This window comes from Miniopterus schreibersii (assembly GCF_964146895.1).
Source record: "Miniopterus schreibersii genome assembly, chromosome: 16".
NCBI classification, from domain to species: Eukaryota; Metazoa; Chordata; class Mammalia; order Chiroptera; family Miniopteridae; genus Miniopterus; species Miniopterus schreibersii.
In genome coordinates, this window is record NC_138116.1 from 4,013,146 (window position 1) to 4,029,372 (window position 16,227).

The following is a 16,227-nucleotide window of genomic DNA, read 5'->3' on the forward strand; positions in this document are numbered from 1 at the left end:
GACATTTCTGGTTGTCGTAGCTGAGAGGTGCTGCTGGCATCTAGTGTGTAGAGGGCAAAAATGCTAGTCAGCAACCAACAGTGCACAGGACAGGCCCCTCGACAAAGAATGATCCAGCCTAAATGGGAACAGTGCTGAGTCTGAGAAACCCTGGGGCAGACAGGAAGAAGGCCACCTCTAAGGGGGTGGCTGCTCTCACACACACTTTAGGTAAACTAGGAGCCTAGTGCAGGGGGGAGGGAAGGTAAAATCAAACCACAAGTTCCTAGAGTTCTTAAAGAAATCAGGGCAGACTACAAAACATGAAACTTAGAAAGGAGGTTTAAAAGGTGTATATCTGGCCCAGCTGGTGTGGCTCAGTTGGCTGAGCATTGTTCCATGCACCAGGAGGTCGCAGGTTTGAGTCCAGTCAGGGCACATGCCCAGGTTTTGGGCTAGAACCCTGGCAGGGGGTGTGCAGGAGGCAGCTGAAAGATGTTTCTCTCTCATGGGTTTTTTTCTCTTTTTCTCTCTTCCTCTCTCTAAAATCAATAAAACATATATATATATTTTTGTAAAAGGTATATGTCTTCCCTCCAGTGTGCATTTTATTTCAAAAGCTTAAATTTGGAAGGAGACTGCATAGGCTTCTTGGGGAAAAGGTTAACACTCTCTCATCTTAGTTTAATGAGATGGGAGGAGGTAGAAATGAAACTTATCAAGACAGAAGTGGACAGACATGACCAATCTGGTTTTTATGAACTCTGGAATCCCTCTATGAGGCTGGTACGGGAGATAGGAGCACACACTCAGGCAGCCTTTGGCTGCTGATGACAATCTTTTGGACCAGACAGTCCAATCACAGCACCAGTGATCAACAGAATGCTCAATGTCCTGAAAAGCAGCCAAGAAGCTCCCAGTTTCTATAATCCCCACCCCCACCCCCACCCCTGGCTCTAAGTTAGTACAGCCACGTTCAAAACAGAAAAGAACCTGTGGAGATGCCCCCCTCTGCAAACAGGGGCTCTGAAAATTTTCCAGGGTAACTGCAAAGGCAGGGATTTAGATGTGTTTGACTCTAAGAAGGAAAAACAGGTTGGGCATTAAAAAACTAAACTCTTAAATAGCTCAGCTTCCCAAAGAACAAGAGTTGCCATGGAGGTATAAGATGTTTCGATGAAAGACCCAACAGCCCAGCACCTGAACTCGGTTGGATCCTTTCCGCTTGTGGTCAAGCCCCAGAAGGCGCAGGTAGAGCGAGTGGGGAGAGCTCCTAACTAGACCAGATTCCCACAGAAGCCCTGTGCGTGGGCTCCTGGCGCCCTCTGCTGGCCACCAGGCAGAGACAGATGGAAACACAAGCAGCACAGCCTACTGCTCTGTTGTCCTACACAGAAGAGTCCAGAAGAAAAGAGAGACAAGTCAGAAGCAATCAAGCAAGACGCACAAAATGACCAGCTGGCCGGCCTCCTTGGGTTTCCTTCCTTGGACAGCTGCCTAGGACTATGTTCAGCAGGAGATAAGTAGCCGCTTCTCTATTCCTAATGCCAACGAACGAGGGGGAACCCAAGAAAACCACCTGAAGCTGTCCAGGCCTCGGCAAGCCGGCTCCCCAGATGCGCTGGGAGCAGGTCGGCGATCCACTCCTCCCGATCGCCTGCCCCTATCCTGTCATCAAGGCGGGATCCTCATTCCAAGGGCCCTGGTCAGTAGGAAGCACTAGCTCTCCCCATGCCCTCGTCCTGAAAAGAACTGATACCTTTATTGAAGAACATGGAAGCCATCTGTCCCATTTCCACCCGGTTGGTGATTTCAAAAAGGTTTGGAGACCCACGTCTCTCTGTGGAGCCAAAGGACAAAGAAGAGGGAAGAGGTTGGTTTACTTGGCTTCCAGAGGGGGTTGCTGAGCTCACGGAATTCTCCAGAATGAAATCCCCAAGAGTTTCAAACTCTTGAGAAAACGTTTCCTAATGCTTCCTGTTCGAAACATCTAAAAACAATCTCTAGACAGGGACTGCAGGGACGCTGGCTGTGGGGTGAGAAGGGAAGCCGGGACACTTAGGCTGGGCTCGGCCAGAGCAGGGTCAGGACTGTCAGGCATGCTCAGGTGCAAGTGCATGTGTGTGTGTGATGAGATGGGAGGAAGGAGAGAGCTTAGAGAGTCTACATTTACTTGAGCTCCAGGAGCTTCCAGGACGCACTGGGCACTGGCCCAGGTGTTCAATTATTTCCATAACAGCAGGAGAGGTGGGGAGCTGGGCTGCTGAGGTTAAGTAACCTGCCCAAGCTGCAAGCGTTAGTAAGTGCCGAGCCGGCAGGGGGAAGCCTGGGCCTGGGGCTCCAAAGCCCTGCCCTTCTTACTCTACCATGACGAGAAGGGCCCAGAGTCTCCGCAGAGAGGCCCCCAGCCCTCTCCATGGGGAAAGAAACCCAGTGGGCCACAGGGAGGCGCAGGCTGGCCAGGACCCCAAGACTTACGCACAGACAGGATGGGCCGCTTCTCTGCTCGCTCGTAGTTGTCCTGGAGGAGACTGTCACTGTCGGAGGCTGTGGAGGAGTTGTCATCGTCTTCCTCCTAGGAGGGGTGGGACAGGGAGGAGGGGACAAGCAAGGAAAAAGGAGTATGTTACTACAGAGAGCCCCGCGACGGCGGCGAACCTGTTTTGTCTGTGATTTCTTCCTAGAAGGTATCTGACTGGGAAGCTCTCAACATGTCCACATGTCCCATTAGAAGGCACAGACACTCAGACATCAGGCCCAAGGCCGCAGCACAGTCCTAGGTGCAGAAGTTCAGGATGACTGGGCCAGCTCCAGGTGGGGAGGAGGGACCCAGGCGCGAATTTAAAAGAGCAGAGGCTGCAGCTGCTCTGTGCACTTAGGGGGCCGTGAAGCTTCTGCTCTGGGACAGGGCCCCTGCTAGCGCTGTGGACACGGGTCCCCCGCACGTTGGGAGGGAGAGACCTGGCCGCTGCGGGCTGCCCTGCGGGACAGGAGTGGACGGAGGGCCTGCCCAGAGACACGGGCGCCTGTGCACCTGACGGCTCTCCATGCCCTTCCAGCGGAGCTGAGCGTTGGCCGCTGCCATGGCCTCCACGACGAAGGTGGTCGTCACAAAGCTGCAGGGGAAGGAAGGCCACGTGTCATTGCCGAGGCAGGCAGGGGAGTGGAGGAGGTACAAAGAAAAAGGAAAAGCCATTTCTAGACCTGACTGGACCAGCAAGCCCGCAGCGCTGTCCCTCCTGGGAGCTGTTTCCTAGGGTCTCTCACGAAGGGTCTGACCCGATCGCAAGTGTGTGCACACAGGATGCTTCGCGTGCTCACCTCATGCCCCCGTCTCAATGCATTTAGAAGGTATTCTGGATGCACAGGAGAGAGGCGACGCTGAGCCATGCAGTACTGCGCACCGAAAAGGGGCCCGTTGGGGGCAGAGGTGGCAGGACAGACCCCACCTGCTCTAAGTCCGGAAGAGGAGGCTGATTCCCAAGGGGCCGCCGAGGCTCCGGGAAGGGCGCAGGCAGCATTCACTCTCCTTGCTGGGACACCGACCGCGGTCCAGTCCCAGTGACACACACTAATGACGGGGGACAGGCATGGATAATTGAAAAGGAACACTTGGCCCCAGAACCTGTCCCCCGCCCCCCTTTCTCTTTGGCAGTATTTTTACTTTTCTAATAACCTGGCTAGTATTAAAATAAGCTTGCATTTTTATAGCCCGAATCAAAAGGGAGGTCGGGAGGTGGCACCAGACATTTGCTGAGAAGTCAGACTACAGTGACAAATCACCTTTTCTCTTCCTCATAAACTAGAGAGACCGAGAGGACAGCTGGAACGCACGGATGCTTCTGTCAGCTGAAGGCGGCAGGGAGGGCTGCCTCCTGCCACAGACCTGAGGGAGGGCTCTGTCCCCACTGCCACAGCCCGGGCTCTGCCCCGAGACCTGACCCCGGGCCCTCTGAGTGCCCAGTGCCGCCGCCTGCCCTAGGTGGACTGCTCAGCCCAGCAGTCAGGTGCGACAGGAGTTAAATCTGTATCTGCTCCATGGGGGGGGCGGGGGGGAGCCATATCTGAAACTCGCATTTCGGTCTCCCCAGCACCTCCCAGGACGGCTTCTCATTACCTTGCCTAAGTGACCATTTTAAGGGCTTTAGATTGTGCCTTCTTTTTTGGAAGTAAAACTAAAATCAATCTTAATTAAGGCATAAAGAGGCTTCTCCTGGCTGCACAGAGCCAACTCATTGATCATGTTCAAATATAAATGGGGTGAGCAAGGCGGGGGCATGGCGGCCCCTACCTGGGGCCTCCAGTAATCACTCCCCATTCTCGTGGCTGCCAGTGCTGAAGGTCCTTTAAAGGGGACAGCAGAGTCACACAAGGACGAGGACTTTTAGGAATCTTGGCTCACAGTACATAATTATAAGCCAACAGGACCCTAAGGCTGGCCCTCGAACCACCCAAAAGAAAATGCATGAATGACCTGAAAAACACGGGTATTCTCCTACCCCACCGAGCCTCTTCAAGGTCTTAGTTTTCTTCAGCTACTGAGATGTTTCATTCTTCCACTCCCTTCTCCTTCCTACCTGCTTAAATGCTGCCCTCCATGAGCCCTGAGCACCCACCTAAAACTGCGATCACCCCGCTTTCCCAATGCCTTCGCCCTGCTACACTGTGTGGGGTTTTGTTCCATTAGTATTATATCATCTAACTGACTCTGCGATTTCCTTATTTATTACCTTACCACTTACTGTATGAATCCCCACTGAAGAAAGGAGAGTCCAGGGCAGGGCTCTCTGTTATTCAATGGGGTACCCCAGCACCTAAGAACACTGCCAGGCGCCACCTCTCTGGGGGTGTTTCCAGGTGTTCCCTCCCACCTGTTTTTTGTAGCTGGTGGATTCCTACCTGGTTGAGGGGGCTGGAAATGCTTAGTCCTAAATCCCCTACTAGTCTAGGGCACTGGCTAACTGGGAGACCTGCCTGTGGAAGACCTGGGAAGAGCCTCCAGTGGATCCCACACCTGGCTCCAGGAAGGCTGGGGGAGCGCTGGCCTCCTGTGTGCTGCCAGGTGCAAAGCAGGGGAGAGCAAGCCCTGATTACGTGTGCACTATGTTTATCACTTATTCCGTGAGCTATCTTCAGCAAATTCTAAATTCCAAACTGATCTCCCCTGTCACCTGCAACAGCTGTCAGAGTCATTTTCTGTGGCTAGGTGGTGTTTTCTAAAAAATGTACATGAGGGGAGGTACACCAGCCGGGGAAGAAACATGAAGACCACATGAGACAGTCCAAAGCCTAACCGCACGTCTCGCTTTTCAGCCGATCAGGGCTGTGCAACGGCTCCGTCAGCATGAGACACTGGAGACCTTTGCATCCCTTCTCCTCTCCGCAGACCACCTTGTTCAGGGCTCACCACAGACATCTTCCTGCCCCCAAGCAAGGATGCTTCCTCACCTCCATAGGCTTCCTGGGCAGGCTGCCTCAGCTTCCCTCCGCCCCCAGCCCCTCACCTCATGAAGCCCAGGAACACCAGCAGGAACAGGCTGACAAGCCACCCAGCAGTGGCGAAGGCCTTGGGCATGGTGAGAGCGCCGGTGCCCACGATGAGGTTAAACATGTACACCAGTCCAACCTGGATTCAACAGAAGCGACAGTCAAGCCCCGACATTAATTCACCTCTTCCCACCTCGGCTCCCAAGCAGGACCCTGGGCAACAGCAAAACCGCGGCGGCCAGGAGGCCAGCCTTCCGACAGGGAGGCAGGGAAGGAGGGAGCATTCCATGCAGGTTCCCAGGGGGCCTGCTCTGCAACCAGATGTTGGGGGCAGACACTGACGCCTGGAACTGAAGTCCACATCCCATCCATCTTTTCAAATGTCTCCGAGGATCAGTTTATTCTCCATTTTTGCTGTTGTCATTCCCGCCTCTTGTCACTTCATATTATTCAAAGCTGTGTCATGGATGTTAGCCCTCTGCCCAACCAGACCGTGGGCTTCCTGAGGACACAGTGTCATAGTGGTCTTCCATCTTTCCTATCGCGGGCATGTGGCCAGTCCTCCTCTCCACCCATTCTTGCCACTGCCCTTTGAGATGCTGACATTCCTGCTGCTTCCTTCTCCATGTCTCCTCCCCAGACTAACCTCAGGGATTTAAAAAGTGGAGCTAGAGCCTGGCTGGCGGGGCTCAGCATCGACCTAGGATCCAGGAGGTCGCAGTTCAATTCCCAGCTGGGGCACATGCCTGGGTTGCGGGTTCGATCCCCAGTAGGAGGCGTGCAGGAGGCAGCCAATCAATGTCTCTCTCATCATCAATGTTTCTATCTCTCTCCCTCTCCTTTTCTCTCTCTGAAATTAAAAAAAAAAAAAAAGTTGAGCAAAATTCACATGCCATGAGTGTCACCCTTTTTTTTTTTAATCCTCACGCAGGGATATTTTTTTCCATTGCTTTCTCAGAGAGAATGGAAGGGAGAGAGAGGGAAAGAAAAATCGATGTGAGAGAGACACACCGAGTGGTCGCCTCCTGCTCGGGCCTAGACCAGGGCTGAGGCTGCAACAGAGGTACGTGCCCTTGGCTGGAATCGAACCAGGGAGCCTTCAGTCCACGGGCCGACGCTCCAATCAACTGAACCAAACCGGCCAGGGTGAAGTTCACCCTTTTAAAGTGGTTTTTAATATATTTATGAGGTTGTGCAACCAGCACCACTATCTAATTCCACCTCTCACCCCAAAAAGCAGTTCTGCACCCACCTGTAGCTGCTCCCCATTCCTCCTAGCCCCCGGCAACCACCCCTGGGGATGTAAAGTACAGCAGATGGAATACAGTCAGTAATATTGTATGGTGCCAGGTGGGCACTGGAATTATCAGGGGGGACACTTTAGAGTATATGATTGTCTAACCATGATGCTGTACACCTGAAACTAATACAAAATAATACTGAATGTAAACTCCAATTAAAAATAATTTTTTTAAATAACGAAAACTAAAAAAAATTAGAAAAACACAAATTGGAGCCTATTCTTCCAGCCTCGTCCAGATTTGTAAGGAAAAAAACGGAGACAGGGAGCACCCACTACCATTTTGGGGTCCCTGGCAGGTAGGAAGGAGGGGTAGGGCAGTGGTTTAGGGACAGGCTTCCGGGCAGGTGCTGACTGAACACCAGAGTTCTGGACAAACGGGAGGACACCCTCTAGAGAGGAAAGAGCTCTGCCCACTGTCCACTCACACTTGGTGCAAGGCACCAAGCCCTCTGAGCCTCCTGCCCAGCCCCTCGATTCCCACCCAGCATCCGGGGCCCATTCAAATGCTGCCTTCACCACAGAGCCCTTCCCAGTCTCCCACATTTGTCTCACTCCCCAGTTCTGAGCCCTGGAGCAAGGACGCTTATGCCCTAGCTTGGGTTCCCATGTTGGTGTATTTGTCTGTTCCCCATCACCAAGTGTGAGGCTCACTGTGACCCATGTCTCATTTCTCCCTGTGCTCCTCGGGCCGGGCACACAGACCCAAGACAGAAATCTGTGGCGGGGCTGCCTGGACCTCGCTCCAGTTCCCAGACCCACGTCTGGCAGTCTTTACGGGTTTTAAACATCATTATCTCAATCTGATCTTACAGACAGATCCCAGAAGGATTAAAACAAGCCTGGCTCCTCTTCCTATAGCACCTGATTGGACCGCAACACTACTGTGACGTGACACCCCCGCCAGGAGTCCTGGTCCTGGGTAGTCTTGAAAGAATCAACATGAGGGTGACAGCTGGGGGAGAAACAGGACACACAGCTCACCCTGACTATCTCAACGGGAAGTTCCCAGAGCTGGCTTTTCACAAGTACCTCTGAGTATCTCTGACAAACTAATTTCTTCTTTTGTGGGCTGATTTCAGTCACTGTGAGGCTGGTATATCCGAGTGCCGGAATGAGTCCTGTACCCTCGTTCTGCTCATGAGCTCAATTCTGCTCATTCACTTGTTTATCCAGCAACTTCCAAGAGCCTTCCCTGGGTCTGGCTCGGGATGTGACACTGAGCAAGACAGACATGGCCCTGGACCTCATGCGGGGGGGAGAGGCAACAGGAAAACAATGATGACCGCTTCACACAAGGAAAGCAGCGGGGCGCTGTGACAGAGAATAACGGACACTCAGGAAGGACTTGTGGTGACATTTAAGCCGGGACCTGAAGGATGAGATGCAGCTGCCCAGGCAAAGAGCCAGGGAAGGAACCTCCAGGTAAAGGCCTGGGGTGGGAAGCGAGGTGCGGCGAGGAGCCGACGCGGGTGTGGCTGAAGCACAGCCAGCGGGCAGAGGAACTGCGTGGGGCCCTGGTGCGTGGGGCGCGGAGCTGAATGTTTCACAGGGTTCTGAGCAGGACACTAACAGACCAGCCCCTGTTGATGGCCTCACACTTGGTCTCCCTGAAGCTTTGTTCTCTGTGTATCGCTTTTATAAGAAGCAACCCTTGCCCTGGCAGGGGCGGCTCAGTTGGCTGGAGCGTCACCCCCTACGCCAAAAGGTGGGGGGCTCGGTTCCCGGTCAGGGCACATACTCAGGTTGTGACTTCCATCCTCAGTCGGGGAAGGTGTGGGAGGCAACCTATTGATGTGTCTCTCTCACAGTGATGTTTCTCCCCCCTGCCCAGCACTCTCTCTAAAAATCAATGGAAAAAATATCCTTGGGTGGGGGTTAAAAAAAAAAAGAACTTTCACCTTCCTGGCAAGAGTCAAATCCTCCTTACCCTCAGGAATGGTGACAGTAAGGACCAGTTGCTAGGAGCAGGCTATGAGGCAGGAAGCAAATCGGAGCTGAGCCACAGGTCAGGTGGAAGGCAGGTGTGGAGGGGGAGGAGGAAGGGGGACAGTTGTGTGGGGACAGCCTCCTGAGAAGGGTGGCCGAAAGCTGAGGAACAGAGCCCCACAGCCGCCTCGGTTCAGGCCAGCCCGAGCTTCCTCCCATCCCTGGCTTGCTCTGCGCTGCGCCGCAGGCGGCACAGGACCTGCTCCCCTCTGCTCCAGAGCTCGGGGCAGCGGTCCAGCTGCCTCGCCCCCTGCCCGGTGGCGTGCATGCAGCAGGGTCACGGGTGTCAACAGCTTCCCCAGTGACCGTTGTCAAAGGAAACAGAAGGCAGCAGAGATGCAGAAGCAACGAGTAGTCCTTGCGGTTGTGAGACAAGCGCCCTTTCCTTCGAAAGCAACAGCGACGGTGTTTGGCAAGACCGGCTGGCAGAAGGAAGCCCTGTGCAGGTTGCAATCCGTTTTATCCTGTTTTGATCACAGTCCATTCAGCCCTGAGCCATTCCCGGTGCCCGTAAGTGGGGAAACCAACATGCCTGTTTTGAGATCACACATGGGAGGGCACACGAGCCTGAATCATGTTCCCGTGTCCAGAACTATCCTTGAGAGGGCTGCCTGCCTGTTACATATTTTATGCAAAATAACGCAAGCTAAAACAAACATTCCAACACCCAGGAAGGGAAAAGCACTCCTAACAGGGCACACAGAGGTAGGGAGAGGTTCAATGCTGGGAATGACCAAGTATGGCACACCGGTGAGCTGTGTAAGTGCCCAATACCTCAGTCTCGGTCTCCCAAAGCAGCCCAAGTGGGTTCTGCCCACACTGTGCTGAACAGGGGAATTCAAGGCAGCATCCACTGTAAAGCCAGTTCCACGGCCTATCTGGGCTCAGAGGATCATGAACCTTACACCCTCCTGTCAGGTTTGTTATCCACTGAGCCTGATCTTGCTCTCACAGGGGACGAAGAACTACTCTCCCAGGATGGCGGGCTTAAGGAAAGTTCAGGAAGAAGAAATGTTCTCTCTTTGTACCCTGGCTACTAACTCCTGGTCAGTGGCCACCTCACCCTCAACACCACCCATCTTTCCCTACTTATACACACAGCTGTTTATGAGACATGCCCAGAGTAGGCCCTCAAAAAACCCCAAACACAGAGGAAAGAGAGCAGAAAATTTTTTAAAAAAAAGCAGAACCCACTGAGGCTTTTAGGGTTCGCTGCCCAATTTCCTGTGGGCACACGCTGACGTGTGAAATGATTACATGCTGAACAACTGGAGACACAAGAAAAGTGGGCATATCGAAATTTTCTCCTTCCCCAAACTCAGTCACAGAAATGACTCAATGCTAAGCTTTCAGATGTTCTGAGAAGCAGCAGGAACCCTGGTGACTTCTATGGACAGTGTGGACATTTCCCTGCTGATATCACGAGGAGGCTGTGTGCTGTTACACAATTCCCCAGGTGAGAGGGACGGAGTCAGTTCATTCCAAGGTTCAAGAAAGGCTCCCCCTGGTATGTCACTGAGGTGAAGGAGGCTCCTTCCTTTGGTGCCACACACAGATGGCACATGCCCGGCAGGAAGACTCGGCTGTGAGGGCTTTTTCCAGCTGTCCTCAGAGGTGCTTTCTTATCCATCACATCACAGCTCTGGAGGCTGGGAAGCTAGCGAAACAGAGCAGGGACCCCAGGCTAGGAAGGTAGGTGCAAAGCAGGGCAGCTGTTTAAGACAGGTAAGTTCTAGAAAGACGACTCTTGCTACTTAAGACAGTGCTGCTTTCCCTGGGACACCTGGTAGCAATGCGAGTCAATCATTTGATGATTCCCATCCTCCAGCTACTTATCCGGGCAGGAGGACCCCATGATGTAAACATGACAATCTCATATTACACAAAGAAGACACACTGAGTTCGTGTGCATGTGTGTGGGGGAGGGCACAACAGCACCCCAAGACAGGGAGAAATCAATCCTTCTAGTTGTTCTAATTACAGACTCCACCAAACTGCAACTGGAAGTGTCTGCGTGCTCTCTCTGCCTCTTATGCGACCCAAGACTATAAAAGTTGTGCAACTTAAAATTCAGCTAAAAGCCCAAGTGGTTTCAAACTGCTGAGATGAGCAAAACCTGGAGTCAACAGCTGTCAGTCGCTGTCCATTTGGAGGGCAGGCAGCACAGTGAGCAGGCGGCAGCAGCCCGCAGGCAAACATCACAAAGAGTTGGCAAGTCAATTTTGTTTTCCTGACCACTGTCTGATCCACATCTAAACAGTGAACAAACCTGAGTCTCATAACACATTCTGAGCCAGGACAGCAGCGGCACAGCTGCTGATGAATCAAGGTCCCCCACCCCGGCTCTCCCCAGGGTCTGGGCCAGCGCAGCAGCAGTGTACAGTCCACAGGGAGCAGAGCGCTTCTCTAGAAGCCAGGAGCACGGGTGAGGGCAAAACAGGTTCTAAAAGTAAGACTCACGTAGGGAGAATAGAGCTCCCCGGTCTCTGTGATTTCACCAGCCATTTCCAAAGGTGGGGAAGGGGCCGCTGGCGGAGCTTTCTTCCTCGTGGGGGCGGCGGCTGCTGCGGCTCCCTAAGGCAAAAGAGCAGACTTCAGCTTTCTGATGGGCCTAGATGGAGGTGGCGGCAGGTCTGCAGATCCCCCTCCCCCTGGGCTTTTATCACAGACACTTACGGTCTCAACATATGTCACAAGCCAGCCGGGAGGACAGGGTCTCCCGGGATGACTCCCACCCGGCCGGTTTCTTTTTCCTCGCTGTGCAGGGCATGAGCGCATTCAATACGGCTCAGACCCCAGGTGATATAAGGGGCCTTCGAAGCCACTGTCTCACCCACCACAAGCCTTCCCTTTACGCTCCCCGGGGTGACAATCCCCATTTGATGCAGGAACAGCGAGCTCACTACCGCACAGGGCAGCGCAAGCAACTGTCCGCCTCCTCCGCCCAGTGCAAGGGGCGGGGGCTTTCCTAGGTCGCCCTCCAACCCAACTTCTTGTCCCAAAGCCTCTCCTTTTTAATGAGGCCCCCACTTCCTGGCCCCCTAACCCGCTTTCTGCTCTGCCTTAGGACTCCCCACCCTCAAGCTTCCCCTTCTTCTCAAGAGCCCCCGCCCCGAGCCTTTCCCCGATTTCTTCCTCCCTCCTGGAGGAGCCTGGAATCTGGCACCGCCGCAGCCCACCCCGGCGCACCCCACCCTCGCGCGCCCCCTCACCTGCGGCGTAGCGCGCTCGGGGACGCCGCGGCCGCCGCCTCCAGCCCCTCGGGTGCAGCCGGCGCCAGCAGTCCCGCACCGGCGGCCGCAGCACGCATGCGCCCGCGCCCGGAGCCCACCTAGCCGGTGCGCGCCTAGGGCGGAGTGCCGCGCGCTGATTGGGCGCCTCGTGGAGGCGGGACCGGGATTGGGCCCCCGCGGCTGCCGTCTGCGTGGCGGAAGTGGGCGGGGTGCGCGCTTCCGCGCATGCGGGGTGGGGAAGCCGGGCCGGCCGAGAGGGGGCTGAAGCCTTGGGCTAGGGGACGCTTTCGTAGGGAGCGAAGTGCGTGTGGACTTGGGCGTCCCGAGCCCCCGGTGTTTCGGGGGCGGGTAGAGGAGAGGAGCCTGTAGCTCCGCGCCGAGGGGAGGGGGCTGAGAACTGAAGCTCGCCTACCGTGAAGTGGCCCGGTTCACCCGGCTCGGGGAGTGGGCGGCAGGGAGGGCCAGAGCCCGGTAGGTTGGTTGGAAACAGGTTGAAGGGCCCGGCTGGAAATTGATCCTGGGGCGGAGTCTCAGGACTGGGCAAGTGATGGGAGCTTTGGGGGTCAGTCTTCGCGCTTAGGTTCGAGGCCTGGAAGTTCTGGGAGGTGGGGCGGGAGGAACAGGCAGAAATGGCAGCTCAGGCTTGGCCTTGTAAGGTGCGAGTCAAGGATTGTTTAACGATCTCTAACCAGCCCGGCTCCCTCTCTCGCTAGGGATGTGGAGCCCCTGTTCTCTGAAGTGTTTCCGAAGAGAGGCTCTTCTGACACCTCAGCCCCAGGACACATTTAGGGAGTTGAGAGCCTGGGCTCCCACCCTACGTGGGAGGAGACTCAGGGTCAGGAAGCCTGCCCTCCCCACCCGCGGGCAGCTACCATGAGGTTAAATCAGAACATCTTGCTGCTGGGGAAGAAGGTGGTGCTGGTACCCTACACCGCAGAGCATGTGCCCAGGTAACTGTTCCACCTGACATAGGTGCAAGGCAGCTCCCCAGGGAGCAGTGAGGAGGGCCAGCCTTCCTTAGCCCAAATTTCAGAGGCTCTTTCCTCTGAGGAGAAGCATTGATGTGAGAGGTAGTTACAGGAAAACGTGAACAGTGAAGCAGAGGACTCTGACTTCCCTGGAGGTCACCCATCCCCAGAGTTCCTTTTCACCCTCTCAGCTTCTTTTCGCCTTTCTGCAGGGAATTATTTTATGTAAACTAAATGTGTGTAAGAAAAAGAAAAAAAAGAAATTATCTTCTCACCTGATTGTAAATTGGTGACATTCCTTTGGTGCCAGTGAATATTCTCTTCTTGGAGACTATGTTAGCTTGTCAGAAAACTGAGCTGATGGGTTGGTCTGATGTCTCCTGTTTGAAAGGCTAGGGCTGGGATAGTTGGCAATGTCTGGTAGACTGGGATGGTGGTGGTGTAGGGATGTATTCTCCACTTGTAGTTTTCTTTTTTTTGGGGTTCCTTGTGCCCAGCCTTTGTGGAGATCTGTCCAGCCTTCTCTGCTGAGTTCAGCTTGCCATACACTTCCCCTCAGGAATTCGAGGAATGTTTCGCTTCAGACCACTCCCCCACACTGACCCCAGAGACCAGATGGGAAGCTGGTCAGATAGAGCCGACCCCTCCTGCTTGCTCTCTTGTAGGACCAGCCTGCCTCTAGGTCTCATGCCTGCGGCCCTCTGCCTTAGGAGCAATTATAACCCTTCCTTTGGGTCTTCTGTAAGCCCTAAGTTAGCCCTGTGGGGTTCTCCTTCCTGCCATCCTTTTCTTCCTCTCATAGTGTCAGACCCATGCTTCTGAATCAGTCCTGCCTGCTGAAGGCCACCCCTCTGCCCCTGCAGGTACCATGAGTGGATGAAATCAGAGGAGCTGCAGCGTTTGACAGCCTCCGAGCCACTGACCCTGGAGCAGGAGTATGAGATGCAGTGCAGCTGGCGGGAAGATAGGGACAGTGAGAAGCAGGGACCCTGGGCGGGGCTGGTAGTGGGCGGGCTGACTCCAGAGGCAGTCTCCAGGGCCCCTCCCATTCTCATTCCCAGCCCTGGCCCTTCTGGGGCATAGAAACCTTGTGAAAAGCACTTGGGGAAAAGCCTGGAAGGTGCCTGAAGCCCTCATGCTCTGATGCCCACTGAAGCTGGTCCCTGTGGCTGATGCTTCTGTCCTCCCCACTCACTGTGCCAGGCTTGGAGGGATTTAAAGGAAGTATTTTGGGCTGTGGTTATAATTGAGGCCCTGCCCCTCACATCCTTTGCTGCAAGCCCAGTGTGATCACTGCTCTTCTTTGGGTCCCCCGCTGTCTGAAAATACACTTGCTGTTTGGAGAAAGCCATCATTTTCTGCAAGAGGCAGATTTAGGGCTTTTTAATCAGCTCAAGGAAGCTCTGGCCCCCCTTTCTCCCACCAGACTTGGAGACAGTGGTATTTCTCTGGCTTGGTAGGGAGACCGTCCCCACTGCCCTTCTTTGGAGAGTCTCAGTGAGAACCCTGTCACCTCTCTCCTTAGAGTGTACCTTCATCGTGCTGGATGCAGAGAAATGGCAGGCCCAGCCAGGCTCTACCGAAGAGAGCTGCATGGCAGGAGATGTGAACCTCTTCCTCACAGATCTGGGGGACCCCTCCTTGGGGGAGATTGAGGTCATGATTGCAGGTTCGTTCCCTCCCTTCTGGGCCTCAGATCTGCTGAACTTAAGGCAGCCAAGGTTGCATAGGGACCTCAGCTCAATGGGAGTCCCTGGCATTGGCGAGCCCAGCACCTGGCTGGGCAGGACTGCCACTTGACACCCTGTGGTCCACTTTGTTCCTGTCTTATGCTTAGGTGTGAACTCAACCTTTGGATTTATGGTCTTCAGACTTCACTCTGCCCCATTTTGGGGGTGGCCTGGGGAACCTCCAAATATAGTTGGTCTTCCCTGGAGCATCATCTTCCCATGCTGTGGGAGGAGCCCCTCCAGTTCCTGTGTCCTTCTTGGTCCTTACTCTTCTCCTAAGAGGCTATGCAACTCCTCATAAGGCAGCACACTGAGGTTAAGGGGTCAGTTTAGGGGTTAGGTTGCTGGGTATCTCCAAGCTATGAGACCTTGGACAAGTCACTTACCTTCCGTGTGTCTCTTTCTCCTCATCTGCAGAATGGTAATATTTATGGACTTCATAGAAGTGTGAGGGTTAAATGAGATCATATCTGTTAAGTGCCTACTCTGGAGCCTGGCACATGGTGTCTGTGATTGTTGTTTTCTCCTAGAGCCCAGCTGCAGGGGCAGGGGCTTTGGCACTGAGGCTGTTCTCATGATGATGTCTTATGGTAAGGAAGTCGGAGCAGACAGTGTGGGGAGAAGTGCCCAGGCCCCAGGTGAGGGCTAGTGCATGTTGGGAGTGAGTCTTCTTCAAGTCTGAAGGCTCAGGGTCAGGGAGGGGGGCAGGTGACAGGTGGTGCGGAGGGTGCTGGAGGGACCTTCATCCTGCAGCTTGTCCCTCTCTCTGATCCCCTCTGGGAGGAGTGACCAAGCTAGGTCTGACCAAGTTTGAGGCCAAAATCGGGCAAGGAAATGAGCCGAGCATCCGGATGTTCCAGAAACTTCACTTTGAGCAGGTAAGGATAAGGCTGGCGGAAAGGTGAGCCTGGGTCTGGGCAGTGGGGCCTGCTGGTGTTAGAACTTGTGGCAGTAACTTAGCCAGCCCTGATCTCTCTGGCTGACCTAGGTGGCTGTGAGCAGCGTCTTCCAGGAGGTGACACTCAGACTGACAATGAGTGAGCTGGAGCGGCAGTGGCTTCTGGAGCAGACCAGTCACATGGAAGAGAAGCCCTATAGGGATGGATCGTAGGAGCCCCACTGACAGAGCCCTGCAACTGGAAGTGAATGGACCGGGCCTTTGTGGCAGTGCTCCCGACTCCTCTCCAGGCTGGGAATCTCCTTTCGGGGCCCTCAGACTCTGGGCAGGACTTGCCTTGGCCCCTCTCAAACTGGCAGTGTAGCTGAGCGACTCCAGGGCATCCCTCCTCCTGGCCAAACCTGGACTGACTCTCGGAACCTGGAGTGGACAGCATGAATCCACAGGGGGAGGCAGGGTGGATGTAGCGCTGGAGAGGAAGGGGGCCTGGCGGACAGGCTGGCCCTCCCTTTCTCTGAAAGGCCAGAGGTGCCACTCTGTGGCTGAGGCCCGGGCTGAGTAAAGCACACTGCACAGCCAGTTCTCCGTTTCCTCACTGGGCCGTGTGGAGGTGAGCTGCCAGGAGGCCACCTGCAGCGTCTAA

At 54.6% G+C, this 16,227-nt stretch overlaps 2 protein-coding genes across 8 annotated transcripts in view; one reads left to right on the top strand and one right to left on the bottom strand.

Annotated features, from left to right (window-relative positions):
* The window catches only part of TMEM104 (transmembrane protein 104), a 45,318-nt gene extending 33,197 nt beyond the window's left edge, over positions 1-12,121 (bottom strand). Inside the window, exons 1-6 of one of the 2 annotated variants that reach the window (XM_081161279.1) lie at positions 11,968-12,121; positions 11,216-11,329; positions 5,484-5,605; positions 3,014-3,095; positions 2,458-2,554; positions 1,739-1,819 (exon numbers count right to left, since the gene is read on the bottom strand). In XM_081161279.1, the coding sequence (XP_081017405.1) occupies positions 1,739-1,819; positions 2,458-2,554; positions 3,014-3,095; positions 5,484-5,605; positions 11,216-11,260 (427 nt within the window). In that variant the 5' untranslated portion in view covers positions 11,261-11,329; positions 11,968-12,121. The remainder of the gene's footprint in view (positions 1-1,738; positions 1,820-2,457; positions 2,555-3,013; positions 3,096-5,483; positions 5,606-11,215; positions 11,330-11,967) is intronic. The other variant, XM_081161280.1, reaches the window with a different exon arrangement.
* A 69-nt stretch (positions 12,122-12,190) lies between these two features.
* Positions 12,191-16,163, top strand: NAT9 (N-acetyltransferase 9). 6 transcript variants are annotated; one of them, XR_013997382.1, is made up of 7 exons: positions 12,191-12,459; positions 12,702-12,938; positions 13,820-13,929; positions 14,482-14,625; positions 15,217-15,324; positions 15,440-15,564; positions 15,675-16,163. XR_013997382.1 is itself a non-coding variant. In XM_081116017.1 (7 exons), the coding sequence occupies exons 2-7, from the start codon at positions 12,862-12,864 to the stop codon at positions 15,795-15,797; spliced, it is 657 nt and encodes a 218-aa protein (XP_080972143.1). In that variant the 5' UTR covers positions 12,191-12,459; positions 12,702-12,861; the 3' UTR covers positions 15,798-16,163. The 6 variants fall into 6 exon arrangements, 4 of the variants coding, with proteins under 4 accessions (XP_080972143.1, XP_080972145.1, XP_080972146.1 ...); XM_081116017.1 differs by having other exon boundaries at positions 15,470-15,564; XM_081116019.1 differs by having other exon boundaries at positions 15,217-15,276; positions 15,470-15,564.
* Positions 16,164-16,227: the final 64 nt, after the last annotated feature.

Coding starts and splice junctions, on each gene's coding strand:
- NAT9 (XM_081116017.1), top strand. CDS start 12,862: ATGAGGTTAAATCAGAACATCTTGCTGCTGGGGAAGAAGGTGGTGCTG. Junction 12,939..13,819: donor ACCGCAGAGCATGTGCCCAG/GTAACTGTTCCA, acceptor CTGCCCCTGCAG/GTACCATGAGTGGATGAAAT. Junction 14,626..15,216: donor GATTGAGGTCATGATTGCAG/GTTCGTTCCCTC, acceptor GTTTTCTCCTAG/AGCCCAGCTGCAGGGGCAGG.